General features: G+C 39.6%; 1 protein-coding gene across 2 annotated transcripts in view; it reads right to left on the reverse strand.

The window, feature by feature from the left end:
- The window catches only part of PALLD (palladin, cytoskeletal associated protein), a gene marked incomplete at both ends in the record, with an annotated part of 341,943 nt that overhangs the window by 16,166 nt on the left and 312,652 nt on the right, over positions 1-13,125 (reverse strand). The window contains 5 exons of one of the 2 annotated variants that reach the window (XM_084232236.1): positions 3,046-3,195; positions 5,992-6,213; positions 7,293-7,343; positions 8,109-8,207; positions 11,381-11,516. In XM_084232236.1, the coding sequence (XP_084088362.1) occupies positions 3,046-3,195; positions 5,992-6,213; positions 7,293-7,343; positions 8,109-8,207; positions 11,381-11,516 (658 nt within the window). The remainder of the gene's footprint in view (positions 1-3,045; positions 3,196-5,991; positions 6,214-7,292; positions 7,344-8,108; positions 8,208-11,380; positions 11,517-13,125) is intronic. The other variant, XM_084232237.1, reaches the window with a different exon arrangement.

Consider the following 13,125-nt stretch of genomic DNA (forward strand, 5'->3'; position numbering starts at 1 on the left):
GTGTTAAGCATGGTGTTCCTATAGCCAGACATGGAAACTTAAGCTAAAGATTAGGTACAAAAATCCCCTGCCACTTTAAATACCATTTTGTTCCTGATAGGTAATGAAATTCTGCTGCTGAATATCCCAGAATTGAAAAGGAGTTTTATTGTTGAAATTAAAATCAACCAGGCAATATACTCAGAAACTTGGAGCAGCAACTACTACAAGTGCTGAAAATATCAAAATTGTCTCACAACTATTTCAAGTTTGAGGCCCAAATACCCATTTTTAGGGTTTCCTGTTTCTCTTCTGAACTTTCCTTCCCAAGCCTGCCTTGGTCATTTAGATAGAAAAGGAGACTTCAGTTCTACACTTTTTTAAAAAAAGATTTTTATGCATACAAGAGCTGGGGTACAGGCCAGAGGTGTGTGTGTACGGGTGGGGTGGTGGTGAGAGGATTCACCACAGACAGAGTGGGGAGCAGAACAGGCAGATGGACTGAAATACACTGCTGAGGGGAGCTGCGGGCGAGTCAGGAGAGGTCTGCTGCGCCATGTGGGTAGCTCCCTGGCCGGGGATTGAACTTGTGCTGCAGTGACTGCGGACAGCTTCATAGGTTGCATCTTAACCCCCTGTGCTACCAGGGAGACCCTACACTCTTTAATTAAAATATTTGGTGGAGCTAACCCTGAGAGACAGGTGGAATTGTAGGTGATAAGAACTGCTTAGGTTCCTGTCTCCTGAGGTTCTTTGAATCTCTCCTTCCCACTGAGATGTCAGCTGTCATGTTACTGTCGGCTGCATCACAGGGGATGGGATATTCTGTTAGAAGGGCTAGGCTTTCAGCTACCTGATGTTTCCTTTCAAAGGCAAAGAACCAGAGGGGCTTAACCAAGATTTGATAAAGCGTGAGAATTCACTGGTGCTGGCATGAAGGCAGCGGCCACTCTGCATGTGCTGGGGGCAGCTCCCCAAGCTGGATGTGTGGAGCGTGCCTTCCTCACAATTCCCCCACTCAAGCCCACAGCTGTGGCACAGCCACACTCTTCCCATGAGAATGGGAAAAAGGAAAAGCCAGGAAGTCGGAAGACCACCCACAAGCAACATGCTGGGCACAAATTCCATCCCAAACTGACTTGCTTACTCTCCTACAGTATTGTGGGAGCAGCATACCTAAAAGCAGACTGATCCTTTCATATTCTGATCCACAGGCTTCTGCCAGCTCTTGGGCTATGTTCTAAGACAGGGTGTTGGTGGTACAATGGGTTAAGACACAACCTATGAAGCTGTCCGCAGCCTCTGCAGCACAAGTTCAATCCCCGGCCAGGGAGCTACCCACAAGGCACAGCAGACCTCTCCTGTCTCCCCGTTGCTCCCCTTAGCAGTGTATTTCAGTCAGTCTGCCTGTTCTGTTCCCCGCTCTGTCTCTGGTAAATCCTCTCACCCCCACACCTCTGGCCTGTAACCCAGCTCTTGTATGCATAAATATATAAACCTTAAGAAAAAATAATGACAATAACTAGCATTTATTGAGAGCATATTTACTGTGTGCCAGGTAAACTGAAAGCTTTATAGGCATTATTTAAATCCACATTATTTTCATTTCACAGAAGAAACAGGCACAGGGAGGTTAAGTAACTTGTAAAAAGTCCCATAGATCTAGCCGCAGAGCTAGAACTCCAACTCAATTCTTACTGATGCCACAGTTCTTAACCCCTGACCTACACCACAGAGGCTTTTTAGTGTCAGCAAGATTGCGCTATTCTGTTCTTTGTTGTTCTACAAAATTGCTTACTCCAATAACAGTTTAAAACATTTGCTAGGAAAAATGCCCTGAAATTAATAGCAGGATCCCAGTACAAGCAAGTGGTTAAGGAACATAGTTATATCTATCTCTGTACTATATCCCAGCCTTAGTGTAAAGAGGACTAAAAGGCCCAACATGAAGAAAAGCTTTGGATTTTGTAATAATTTTCCACCTTATTAATAGGTGGTAAACTAAAAACACAGTAAGGGGAAAAAAGCAACCATATTTGTTCTCTTAAACACATCAAACACAAATACAAATAGTATTAACATGTAACTTTTTAGAAAAGGTTGTGATTTTGCTATTTTTCAGGGTGATTGCTATGTATGTATTCACTGACCAGAAAAATCAGAACCTCAAGATGGTGCATTAAAATGGAAACGTATGTTGACAGTGAAGAGGTTGCTGTGCGCTCACTTGTGGATAATTTGACTGTTCTAATTTAATATTACTGCAGAAATATAGCTATGAGTGTAACATTAAGATAGGATAAACATTGTACAAACTTTTAGAAGTTTATAAACCTTGCTAGAATTGTTTATCTTCTAATACTTAATGTTGCCTTCAAAAGAAATAATGAAATAAGGAATTTGATATAAGATATAAAAGATGACTTCTGGACAATCATCATTTAGTTATATAATAAAATTGTTAATTTTAGCTTTTTAAAAGAATGTTATTTACTTGCCTTTTCCAGACTTGGTAACATTCACCTGTCACACACTGAGTTCTTAGGGTTAAAAAAAAAAATCACTTCTTAAGTTTTGTGTCCTTCATACCCAGCATAGTATGTAAATTATACAAGATTATGAAGTCCTCTTTTGACTTTTTCTACTACAGCATGAGTATGCCACTCACTATCCTTTCCTCCTTTTTTGCCTTCAAAAAGCTTAATCCTATCTGAAATTATTTATGTATTTGTTTGCTGGCTTATTTTCTATCCAGGATTAGTCCTTATCCACCACTGCAGCCTGATCACCCCTTAAAATTTATACACGAAGCCCTCAATACTATTTGTGAAGAAAGTGCACCTCTGCACCAGAAAGTATTCTTGCACAAAATATCTGATGGAATTAATATATACTCACGAAACAAAGAATTTCTCTCTCCTCTGAAACCAGGTGGTTGTAGAATTTGGAAAGAGTTTCATGTCAAAGGGGTATGACCTACCTTTTAATGAAATGGTTCCTCTGTCTAAATAATTGCCTATAAGCACTAAACTCTAGATCTGAGCCCAGATCTCTATCCTTCCTTACCTGAGGGTTTGCAGCCATAATTGTGTAATTCCCATCATCATCTAGGGTGGAGGCCGAGGCATGGAGAGAGCAGGTCCCATCAAGATCTTTTTGAATGATGTAGTGATCATTCTTTGGAGAGATCTGTTTCCCATCCTTAAACCAATAGATCTGTGAACGGAAACACATTAAAGATTAAGAGTGGGTGCAGTCCTACTCTATCTGGGGCCTGATAAATAACACCGGTGTGATCTGCACAGCTGGTCAGAGATTTCATGTTAATTATGGGAATGGGAAATTGTTTTTTGAGTGAAAAAGTAGGCAACAAGTTTAATTCTATTTTAATTTTAAAAATATATGTATGAGTAGACATTTACATTCATATGCTATTTATATAAAGGACTATTTATATGAAGGGCTCTATATCAAAAGTTGATAGTGACTTTTTCTGAGGTAACATTACAGGCATTTTTCCTTTTGCTTTTTTCAACTTTCAAATGTACTGATACTTCACACATACTACTTGTACAGTGAAGCTTAAAAGGTTGTCTTAGAGAATAAAAACAAACTCCAAACTGTCATTATTCCGGGGCCTTCCCGGTGGCGCAGCGGTTGAGCACGAAGCTGCCCGCAGACTTTGCAGCCCTGGTTTGATCCCTGGCTGCTCCCTGCCCACCGGAGGAGGGTCCCACATGGCACGCAGACTTCTGCCGCCCGCTGCTCCCCTCAACAGTGTGCTTCGGTCCTTCGGCCTGCTCTGGTCCCCTCTCTGGCTCTGGTGAATTCTCTCACCCTCCCGCGCTTCTGACTGTACCCAGTGCTTGTGTAAATAAATAAATAAACAAACAAACAAACAAATAAATAAATAAATAGATAAATCTTTAAAAAAACCAAAAAAAAACCCCTATTATTATTCCGCTGAAATATATTAGACAAGTAGAACAGAGTGGCGATTACTGGGGCATTGGTGGTGGGCATGGTGTGGAAATTCAATTGTAGAAGCTTAAAAGCTTAAACTTACAATCCCCAAAGATACAATGACGTAAACCAACTACCTCAATAAACATAATTTGAAAAAGAAAAACTGAACTAGAAATAGGATGTATTTTTTAAAACACAGTGAATATTCCAAGCTGTAATCATCCTAACATAATTTATGTAACAGAAGAAATTATTCTTCAGTAGACCAGGGAGAGAAGAAAAAGTATGGCAGTGAGGAAAGGAGGAAGGATGAAAGAATAAAACCTCATAATAAAAATATCTAAAAATAAACTGAGCCTCTTGAGCTGTGAAACAATTAAATTTGCCCTAGAAAAAGCAGAGTTATGTTAAAGACAACAGGCCATCTTTGAAGTGAACAGTGTTCTTTAGGAACAGGAATCGTTTCGCAAATCTTGACTCATGTTTAAACATCTGGGTATCCCTGTGGCTATTTTGGAGTTCAATATATAATTTCTTGAGTGTCATTCATAAGCTGCAAAGTTATTTGTAATACATTGGATGTCATCTTTGGGAATACACAACAGTTACCGAGTGATGCCAAGAATAGGACAAGGAAGTTGTCTCTAACAATTTAAAGTCTCATTAGTGGATTTGGGTTTGAGAATTTAAGGCTCATTTCTTTGCCCTGTCCTTCTGGCTATGGGTTGAAATTTGGTTTTAGGGAAAGAAGGTGATGGTAAAATTTACCTTACGGTGAGAACAAAACAACGCGTGCAGCAACGGCATGGCCAAGTGCACGTCTGCTGTGTCGTCATAGCACTTACCCCTCCAGCTCCTGCTTCTCATTTCTGCTCTTTCACACCACTGCTAAGCTTGTAATTTCAGTGACTGCTTTTTTTATTTCTATGTGCTGATTTTACAAACTTGTGTTGCCTGGTGCTGTCCTGTTCTTTAAGTTTCTATTCCCTTTACAACGGTTCCAATCATTTCAAACACGTCTCCTTGAAAATACTGTGCAATACTTGGGCTTCTATTTTCCTGTCTTTTTGTGCTATTGACTCCCCTCGTTGTTTATTTCCTCATATGGTTTGTAAGTTTTTACTGTGACCTCACATTTCCTCACTCTACCCTGAGAAGTCTGATACACCCCACAGTGTGAAGATGTCCCACAGGGCCGTGTTTTGCTTTCTGCCAGAACACTAAGCATTTAATCATCCTGCATGAAATTTCGCATTAATTTTTCAGCTCTTAACTTCCTATTGCATGATAATGTAAATCTGGAGTTCCAGTTCCTCGTGGGGGTGTGCCTTTTTCATTTTGCCCTCTCTATTCTAGGGAAAGTGCAATCCTGTTTATTATTTTGCTGGGCTAGGGAGCAGTCATTCTAGTCTCCCTTTAAAAACAGGGCAACACTTTATCTAGCATTTCCACATGTCTGCAGGGAAAGGGCTGCCAGCCAGGTCAGCCTAGGGCTCCTGCATATGAGAAATTTCTTTGATTATCCTCTTTTAAAAGTATTCCTCTCCCCCCACCCCTTGTAAATATAGGAAGTCTTGGCTTTATAGATTAAAGATCTGAAGGCTTATTATCAGTGGTAGGCATTCCTTCTCTGTGTGGTACAGAACATAGGGTACATGGTCAAGCCTGGCCACCTACCAGCTTTCTGACCTTCAGAAAATTCATTGACCTCACCGAGCTCATTTTAGTCATTTATAATTTGGGAGCAACAATGGCAATATCAGGAGTAAATGATGTAGGTGTAGGAAGCATTCCTTGTTAATTATTTCGTTATTATTATTCTACTCTACTCTTCAAACCCAAACTCTGCTGCTCTTCTACCTTGCTTTGTTTTCTAATGCCTCCTGAAGATGGCCCTGAACTTAAGAGTGTTTCAAACATTTTACATGATGGGTATTGAGAAAGTTTGTATTTCTTCCTCCTCCCAGACACAGAATGCTATATTTTGGAAGCTAAAACTCTTCTTCAGAGAGTATGACTCTTAAAAAGCCATTGTTTTCAGCTCACCTTTGGCCTTGGATTCCCAGTCACTCTGCACATGAAGGTTACAGGCATTCCCTCAAAGATCTTGTAATGTTTCAGCTTCATCTCAAAGACAGGTGCCATGCCATTTTCCACTGGCACGTCTCCATATTGAACTTCATCACCTGACTCATCCACAGGAGACCTCTCTAGTCTATACTCGATTTCACTGATGAGTCTCTGTTCACAACTGGAGACTTTGTATTCCTAGTCAAACAAAGAGGTCATGTTAGCTACCATGTCCCTTGTGCAGTATGTCCCATGAGTCTAAACCCCCCTTTCTAAGATGACACTCAAAAGACATTAATCATAGCACTTGAAAACTGAACCCAGTTCAATTCCATGGAAAACAAAAAACATCTGGAAATAAGTACATGTGATATTTCAAATTGTCTGCAAGTTTTATCATCCAAATAAGAAGGAAACTTTAGAGATGAATTTCTTTCTCTTTCCTCTTGGGCCAGAGTTGGGGGGAAGAAAGAGAAAGAGAAACACAAAGACTATACATTCCTAACTGTTGCAGGACAGGACACTGATTTCTTTGGGTAAAAGCTGATGCAGGTGGCGCATCTCTCCAGAAGGGTGAAAGTGCATGTGGCAAGCAGTTGTAATATTGCAGAGCATCCATTAAACAGACAATGGGAAAAAATGGCACTATGTATTTTTTTTTAATCATAACAATCCTCAGCAAATAGCCTCTGAAGTCCTCCTTAGATCTGCAGCTATTAGGAACTATTCTCCACCCTCTTCAAAAGAAAAATAGGATTGACAATAATTTTGGCTATTAAAAAAAAAAAAAAAAAAAGCAAAGAAACTGCCACCATCCTATGGTGATGATGGTGGGTCCTATATTTTTTCTCTTGCTTACAAAATACAATGAAGGCAAGGCAACACATTATAAAGTATTATATTAAATAAAATAATGTTTTAATTAGTTCTTAAAGAACTCATTCAACATTGGAAAAAAAACCAGTTTATTGGTTTGAGGAAAGAAATGCTATGTATGAAAAAAACTGCAAAAAGTACCCAAGTGCTTTTGTGTACTATCAAATTAACCAGTGTAAGAATTAGCACATTTGCCCCTGAAAGGTGTAACAAGTGAAAAATAAATTATAAGAAAAGCCACACTGGTGTAATTTTATTCACTTGATCTTAAATGAACGCAGACACTGGTCACAGTATTTACTATATGGCAGTAAAGATAGAGCTACAAGTAAAAAACCCAAAAGAATATAGATAGAGATATAGTGAAAGACTGGAAAGAGAAGAAAGGCGAAAAGCTTAACCTTTTGACCATCCTGAGGACTCCCTACAGTAGCATGGGAAGACCCAATTTCCTGTAATGGTAGAAAAAAAGAAGTGAAGACTAATATAGAATAGTAAGAATCTAGCAAGATTTTTAGTTTTCTTAAAGTGAAATTTTTGTGGTAGCATTATTTTAACACAGAAAAACTTTCAGATTTTGAAGGCAGATCCATTTCTCAATAAACAATGAAAAAGAGTTTACTTGATCCTTTAAACTGGCTTTAGAAAAGTTTCTTCTATCCTGAGGTTGCATCTGAATCTCCAAACAGAAGCAGTGGAGATTATAAAACACTGTACATCAAAGCCACAAAGTAGTATAGAAGGGGAACAAAAACAACATTTTAGGTTTTCTGCTGATAGGTGATTTATAACTAAATATGTGGAGGAAAATACAGTTTTTTCTATGCATAGATATTTTGACTAGACATTAAAAATTTAATGGGAAATAGTCACTCTTTGAAGCAATTTCAATAAAAATATGTACAAAACTACTCTGCAGTAAAGCACAGGATAGGAAAAACAGCAAGATACTTGACAGGAGAAAACATGATCACTAGAGAAGATAAAAAGAACAGGTATCACTGACAGAAACAATCCTTCCAATCACCTAACACAACATCTGGCACAGTATGTGCTCAATAAATATTACGCATGGGGCTTATTGATGCTGTTAGCACTTTTCTTTGTCTGCCCTCTACTTTCCACAGAAATGATCCCAAGAATAGTGTCCACAATGAGTACAGGGAGAGGAAACAAGTAATTGCTATTTTTCTAAGAGATCCAGAGAAACATAGTACCTGATGAGCTACTTCCTCTTCTGGCTCCTGAATATTAAAAACAGTTGCACTGTCAGCACCTAGTAATCGGCGAGCCATTCTTTCTTCATATGTTAACCTCTAATCAAAGTAAATCACAGAAAACACAAAATTAGAAAAGTCACAATTATTTGAGCCTCATGGAAAGGGATTTTTTAAAAAGCCCAACACAAGCTAGCTTTCATGGTTTCTGTAACTATCCTGGCTCCCCCTTCCGATACCTGTATGTAAAAGGAGTCTGTTTTTTGCTTCAGCTGTCTAGTCTTTCATCTCCCCTTTGGGTCCCAGTGACCTACTCCAGAGTTGGAAGATGGGGGTAATTAATCTTGGCAGCCACCAACTGATGCAGCATAAATTAAATAAGCAGCAAGGAAGAAGCCACATAGAAATACATGTCATATACTCGCCATTAGCAGCAAATACAGAGAAAAAGATACTTAAATAGCAAAATATATTTTTAAAGGAAATGTTATTTTCATAGCCATCCACAGGCTTCCAGACAGGCTAGTCAGTTCTGAGACTCCTGATAGGGAAGTGACACGCTGGCAGTGATGGCTTCTCTGCTTTAGGATACTCATCTCTAAGAGCATATCCGAGCTGCTCTGTAACATCGGTGACTGTAGGCAAATCCAGTAAGCAGCAGAGGAGTGCACATGGCTAAAGTGGCACAAGGACTCCAAAGGTTGGCTAAAGCCAACATCCATAATTTATGATTCTACTCAGAGGCCATTTTTGCCAATTCATTTTTTTTAAAGATTTATTTATGCATACAAGAACTGGGGTATAGGCCAGAGGTGTGGGGGGTGAGAGAATTCACCAGAGACAGAGTGGGGAGCAGAACAGGCAGAGCCACTGAAATACACTGCTGAGGGGAGCAGTGGGCGAGACAGGAGAGGTCTGCACCATGTGGGTCACCTCCCTGGCCGGGGATCAAACCCATGCTGCAGTGGCTGTGAATAGCTTCATAGGTTGTGTCTTAACCCTTGAGCCACCAGGGAGGCCCTGCCAAGTCATTTTTATAAAAAAGAAATGCCAGTAAATTTCTTTGTTCTGTTGGAGTGACTTGGGTTCTTAGTATTGGTTCTTAAAAATGCCATATAGTTATAGGTCTAGAGAAACTTTCAGAGACCATTTGTTCCACCAGGGGTGTTTTAAAAACAAACGTTTGATTCAAAATAGAGAAAAAGTAAGGCAGAATCTAGGAGAAGTACAAATCATTTAAAATAAATTTCCAAAATTCTGAATATAGATGCAAATTCTGTTGGTTGGAAACTCCACAATCAGGAAAGTATGTTGGTAAAATTATCATTTCCAGTAACTTCTGGCTCTGTCTCAGCTGAAATGTGGAAATGAAACAAGCCAAGTGCCCAATGCCAGACAGTCCCAAAGTTCAAATTATTTCATTAATAAAGAAGGGGCAGAGGCCAGAAAGAGGTACAGGTAGGTGTTTGGGGCCTGGAATGTCTCAGTCTATTGTGTTATTATTTAATTTTCAGTGTCTGTTAAAAAAATCAGTGAATTCAATTTCAAAGAGACTTTTAAATACCTGCTCTCTTAAAAGCTTTCCTCATATTTTTACGGAGAACTGTATTAACATCAAAGGGAGGTCTAGAGTAATTTCCTTTTTGTTCCTTATAAACAGAACTGCCGATTTGACATCTGTCCCTCACCAGAATGCACCTGCTACCTTCAGGAGTCAAATTTTAGTCATAGTTTTGTTTCTAACCCACTGTGCCATGTGGATATACCAGCCCTGTCTCAGAAGTCAAAATCAAGCAATAGAAAAATATCTAACATTAGGAAAAAGTTGAGGGTCCCTTTTTCTAAAAAGAAAACCTTATCTTTCTAAACTTTCTGATGTCAGAATCCATGGAATTTATTGTGTATGTCACTGACTTCTAAACAGATAAATATATTGTATGTATTTGTAAAATGCATATACATAATATAGTACAATAATTTATAGAAGTCTTTTTTTTTAACCAAGAGTATCTTAGTCCATAGGAATATTTAAACAACCAACCAAAAAGGAAAAAAAAAAAAAAAAAAAAAACCAAAAAACTGGAGTGATGCCTTTACCTGGCTTGAAAAAGTTCCCATAAATATTTGTTTTAATATTTCAAAGGCTTTGGCTGACAGATCCAGGGAAAACTTCCAGAGCATGTATATTTACACATGCAATCACTTATTTTAGGGAGAAAATATTTTCCCTATGTGAAAAATCTATCCTTAGTGAAATGAATAACTACTACAGGAGCTTATTAGAATTTTAATCTTTCTAAACTCAGGTTAGAATGCCCTAATAATTAAAATCAGCATCAGTACTCTGTTCCTCACCTTTCCAATCAAACATGGTCTGTTCTTGCATTTTTATTTAGTAATACTTGGTAATTAAAACTCCTTGAAAACATAATTAATAGAGAACTTTCTACTCTGAAAAAGGTGTCTAAGAGCAACATTTTATACAAAGAGATACTTTTCCTTGTGTACTTTAAGAGCAAAGCAAATTTTTCTAATAGTAATTCATACAGAGGCACAAAAGGTCCTTTCCTTTGCCTGGGAAATCTTATTTGCTGGATTTACTTTTCCCATTTCCTTAAAATACTCTGAGTCTGATCAGAAAATACATATATATATTTACTCTATAATTCTGCAGATTTTTTTTTTTTGAGTCTTTCCTGACAAACTAGAACAAGACTGTGGAATAGATATTACTCGATGAGATCACTCAGTCAACATCTAGTAAGTGTCTCACAGAGTAGGGCCACGCCAGCAATAGTTTCCTTTGTAAAGAAACTTTTCTGCAGAAGCAGTACCTGCCATAGAACCTCTCTTTCTGGCACTGAACTCTAAGTCGGCTCTCGGGCAGGTACAAATCATCCTAGAACACACTTTTCTCGCCCCCATCTCCCACCCAGTGGGGATGGGAACCCCAAGGTCCTTTTTCTTTATAACACACAATTACTCATTTGTTCTACTCCCAACCTTAAGATCAGCCTTTTCTCCTTCCTTTATCCAACTAGTTGTCTTTATTCCAAGAACAACTTTGTGAATACACGAAGCAGTGAACACGGAGTAGAAACCATTTCATTTTCTCCCTTTTTTCTAGATTGAAGCCAGATGTGGAGATTCAGGGGTAATAAAATCAATTTTGTGGGCAAATCTTAAGGACCCCTGTCTCAGTGGAGCGAGGGAAATGTGTGATGCGGGTGGCTAATGCTCCAAGTTCGGGCCCCACGTCTGTCTGTCAGTACCGGCTGGCCATTGTTCAGGAGATCCTCCTTGAAGCGGAGTTTTCTTTCCAGGTCTTGAATGACAGCATCTTTTGTGCCTTGAATCTCCTCATCAGAGGCTATCCTGGCAGTTCTATTGGTCTTCTTTGGAAATCCCCTGCAGCACAAAAGCACAAAGTGGAATAGTCAGTTGTTGGACATAAAAGCAAATCAGACATTCAAGTCCAAGGACATAAAAGCAAATCAGACATTCAAGTCCAAGAGGGAGTACAACGGGCCAGTGTGTCCCTCCCACGCTATGCTGCATCTTTCCAGCCACCTCTGGGAAGAACCAGTGGAAGCTGGTTTCAGTGTTCAGGTAATCCTGATCCCAACCAGATTTCAGAAGCAGTTTACTAAATACCTTTGGAGATGTGCCTCAGTGGTGAGATAAATGCGAGGATAGTGAAGGCCTGTGTTTCTGTCCTTGGTGGGCAAAAGTGTACAGTGAAAACATGGTGTGATTTGGTATCAGACCTAGGGCTCTGCCTTCTACTAGATTTGTGATTTTTGGGCAAGTTTCTTAGCTTTTCTTATAGCCAGGTATGAAAATATATACCACATAGGACTTTTGAGAAGATTTGAAAGAGAACATATTTCTTTCATGCTGGTATTCGGTCCTTCTGATTCTTTGTAATGAATTTATTCAACAGTGCCTAGCCCATTTTAAGTGAAATAATGTTTGTTACGCACTCTTCAAATGCCCTTCCTACCTCATTTGATGGGTAGGCCAGTGTTACCTAATTTAAGGACTATTTTATATTACAGCAACGTGGCAGGTCTTGCAGGCCCTGCTATGCCTGGTGTTGCCTAAGCCTCCAGGAGGTTTACTCTTGGATGGCCTAGAGCTTTTAAGACAAATGAACATTTCAGAAGCTTTCCTTCCAAGGGCAGCAATAGCCATGGGAATCAGGGGTCACTGGAGCTGGATGCTTAAGTGGTTGTGAAATCACTTTTGGTGGGGACCTTAAGTCATTTGTTTCCTAATCTCTTCCTTTTCCTTTAAGGAGATTAATAAGAATAGAATACTAGAAAATGGCAAGAATGAATGACCCTAAAGCAACCCTGGTCACCAACGTTAAATTTCTACAATGTAATGCCAATTAAAAAAAAAAAAAAAAAAGCAAGTCACAGAATACAGATACTGTGCTTGCATTTATAAAGAGGCAAGTGCTGTGCAGTCTACCACCAGCTCCCTGGTTCTCAAAGGGTGGTCCCTGAAATAGCAGTGTCAGCATCATCTGAGAAGTTGCTATAAATACAGATTTTTTTTCCCCTCTCCATCCAGACCTATTGGACCAGTAAGTCTGGCTATGGTCCAGCAGCCTGTGCTTGGACATCCCCTCCAGATGAGTCGGATACATATGAAGGTTTAACAGACTAACTAGAGGGAAACATACATATATAAGTTAAAAAGAGAAGAGAGAAAGGGCGCCTGAGGCTTGTGCACTCGTCTTCCCGGCAGCCTCTTCCCGCCTGCCCATCCCTTTTCTGCTGCTGAACAGTCCCTGATTTTGTTGGGTGTTCGACCTTCCATGTGCCTGAAAACATGACTGATCGAAGTCCAATTTCAGTTGTCTCCATCCTGGGATTGTGGTTTAGCCAGAGGCTGGTGACGCAGCCCTGGCCAGCGAGGCTGGGGAACGGAGGTGGCAGTGGGAGGGGGAGGCGTGCCAGTTAAAAATTCCTTGTCAATTAAAAAAAAGGAAAAAAATCTTCTTCCACGG

Source organism: Talpa europaea (genome assembly GCF_964194135.1).
Source record: "Talpa europaea genome assembly, chromosome: 4".
Classification (NCBI taxonomy): Eukaryota; Metazoa; Chordata; class Mammalia; order Eulipotyphla; family Talpidae; genus Talpa; species Talpa europaea.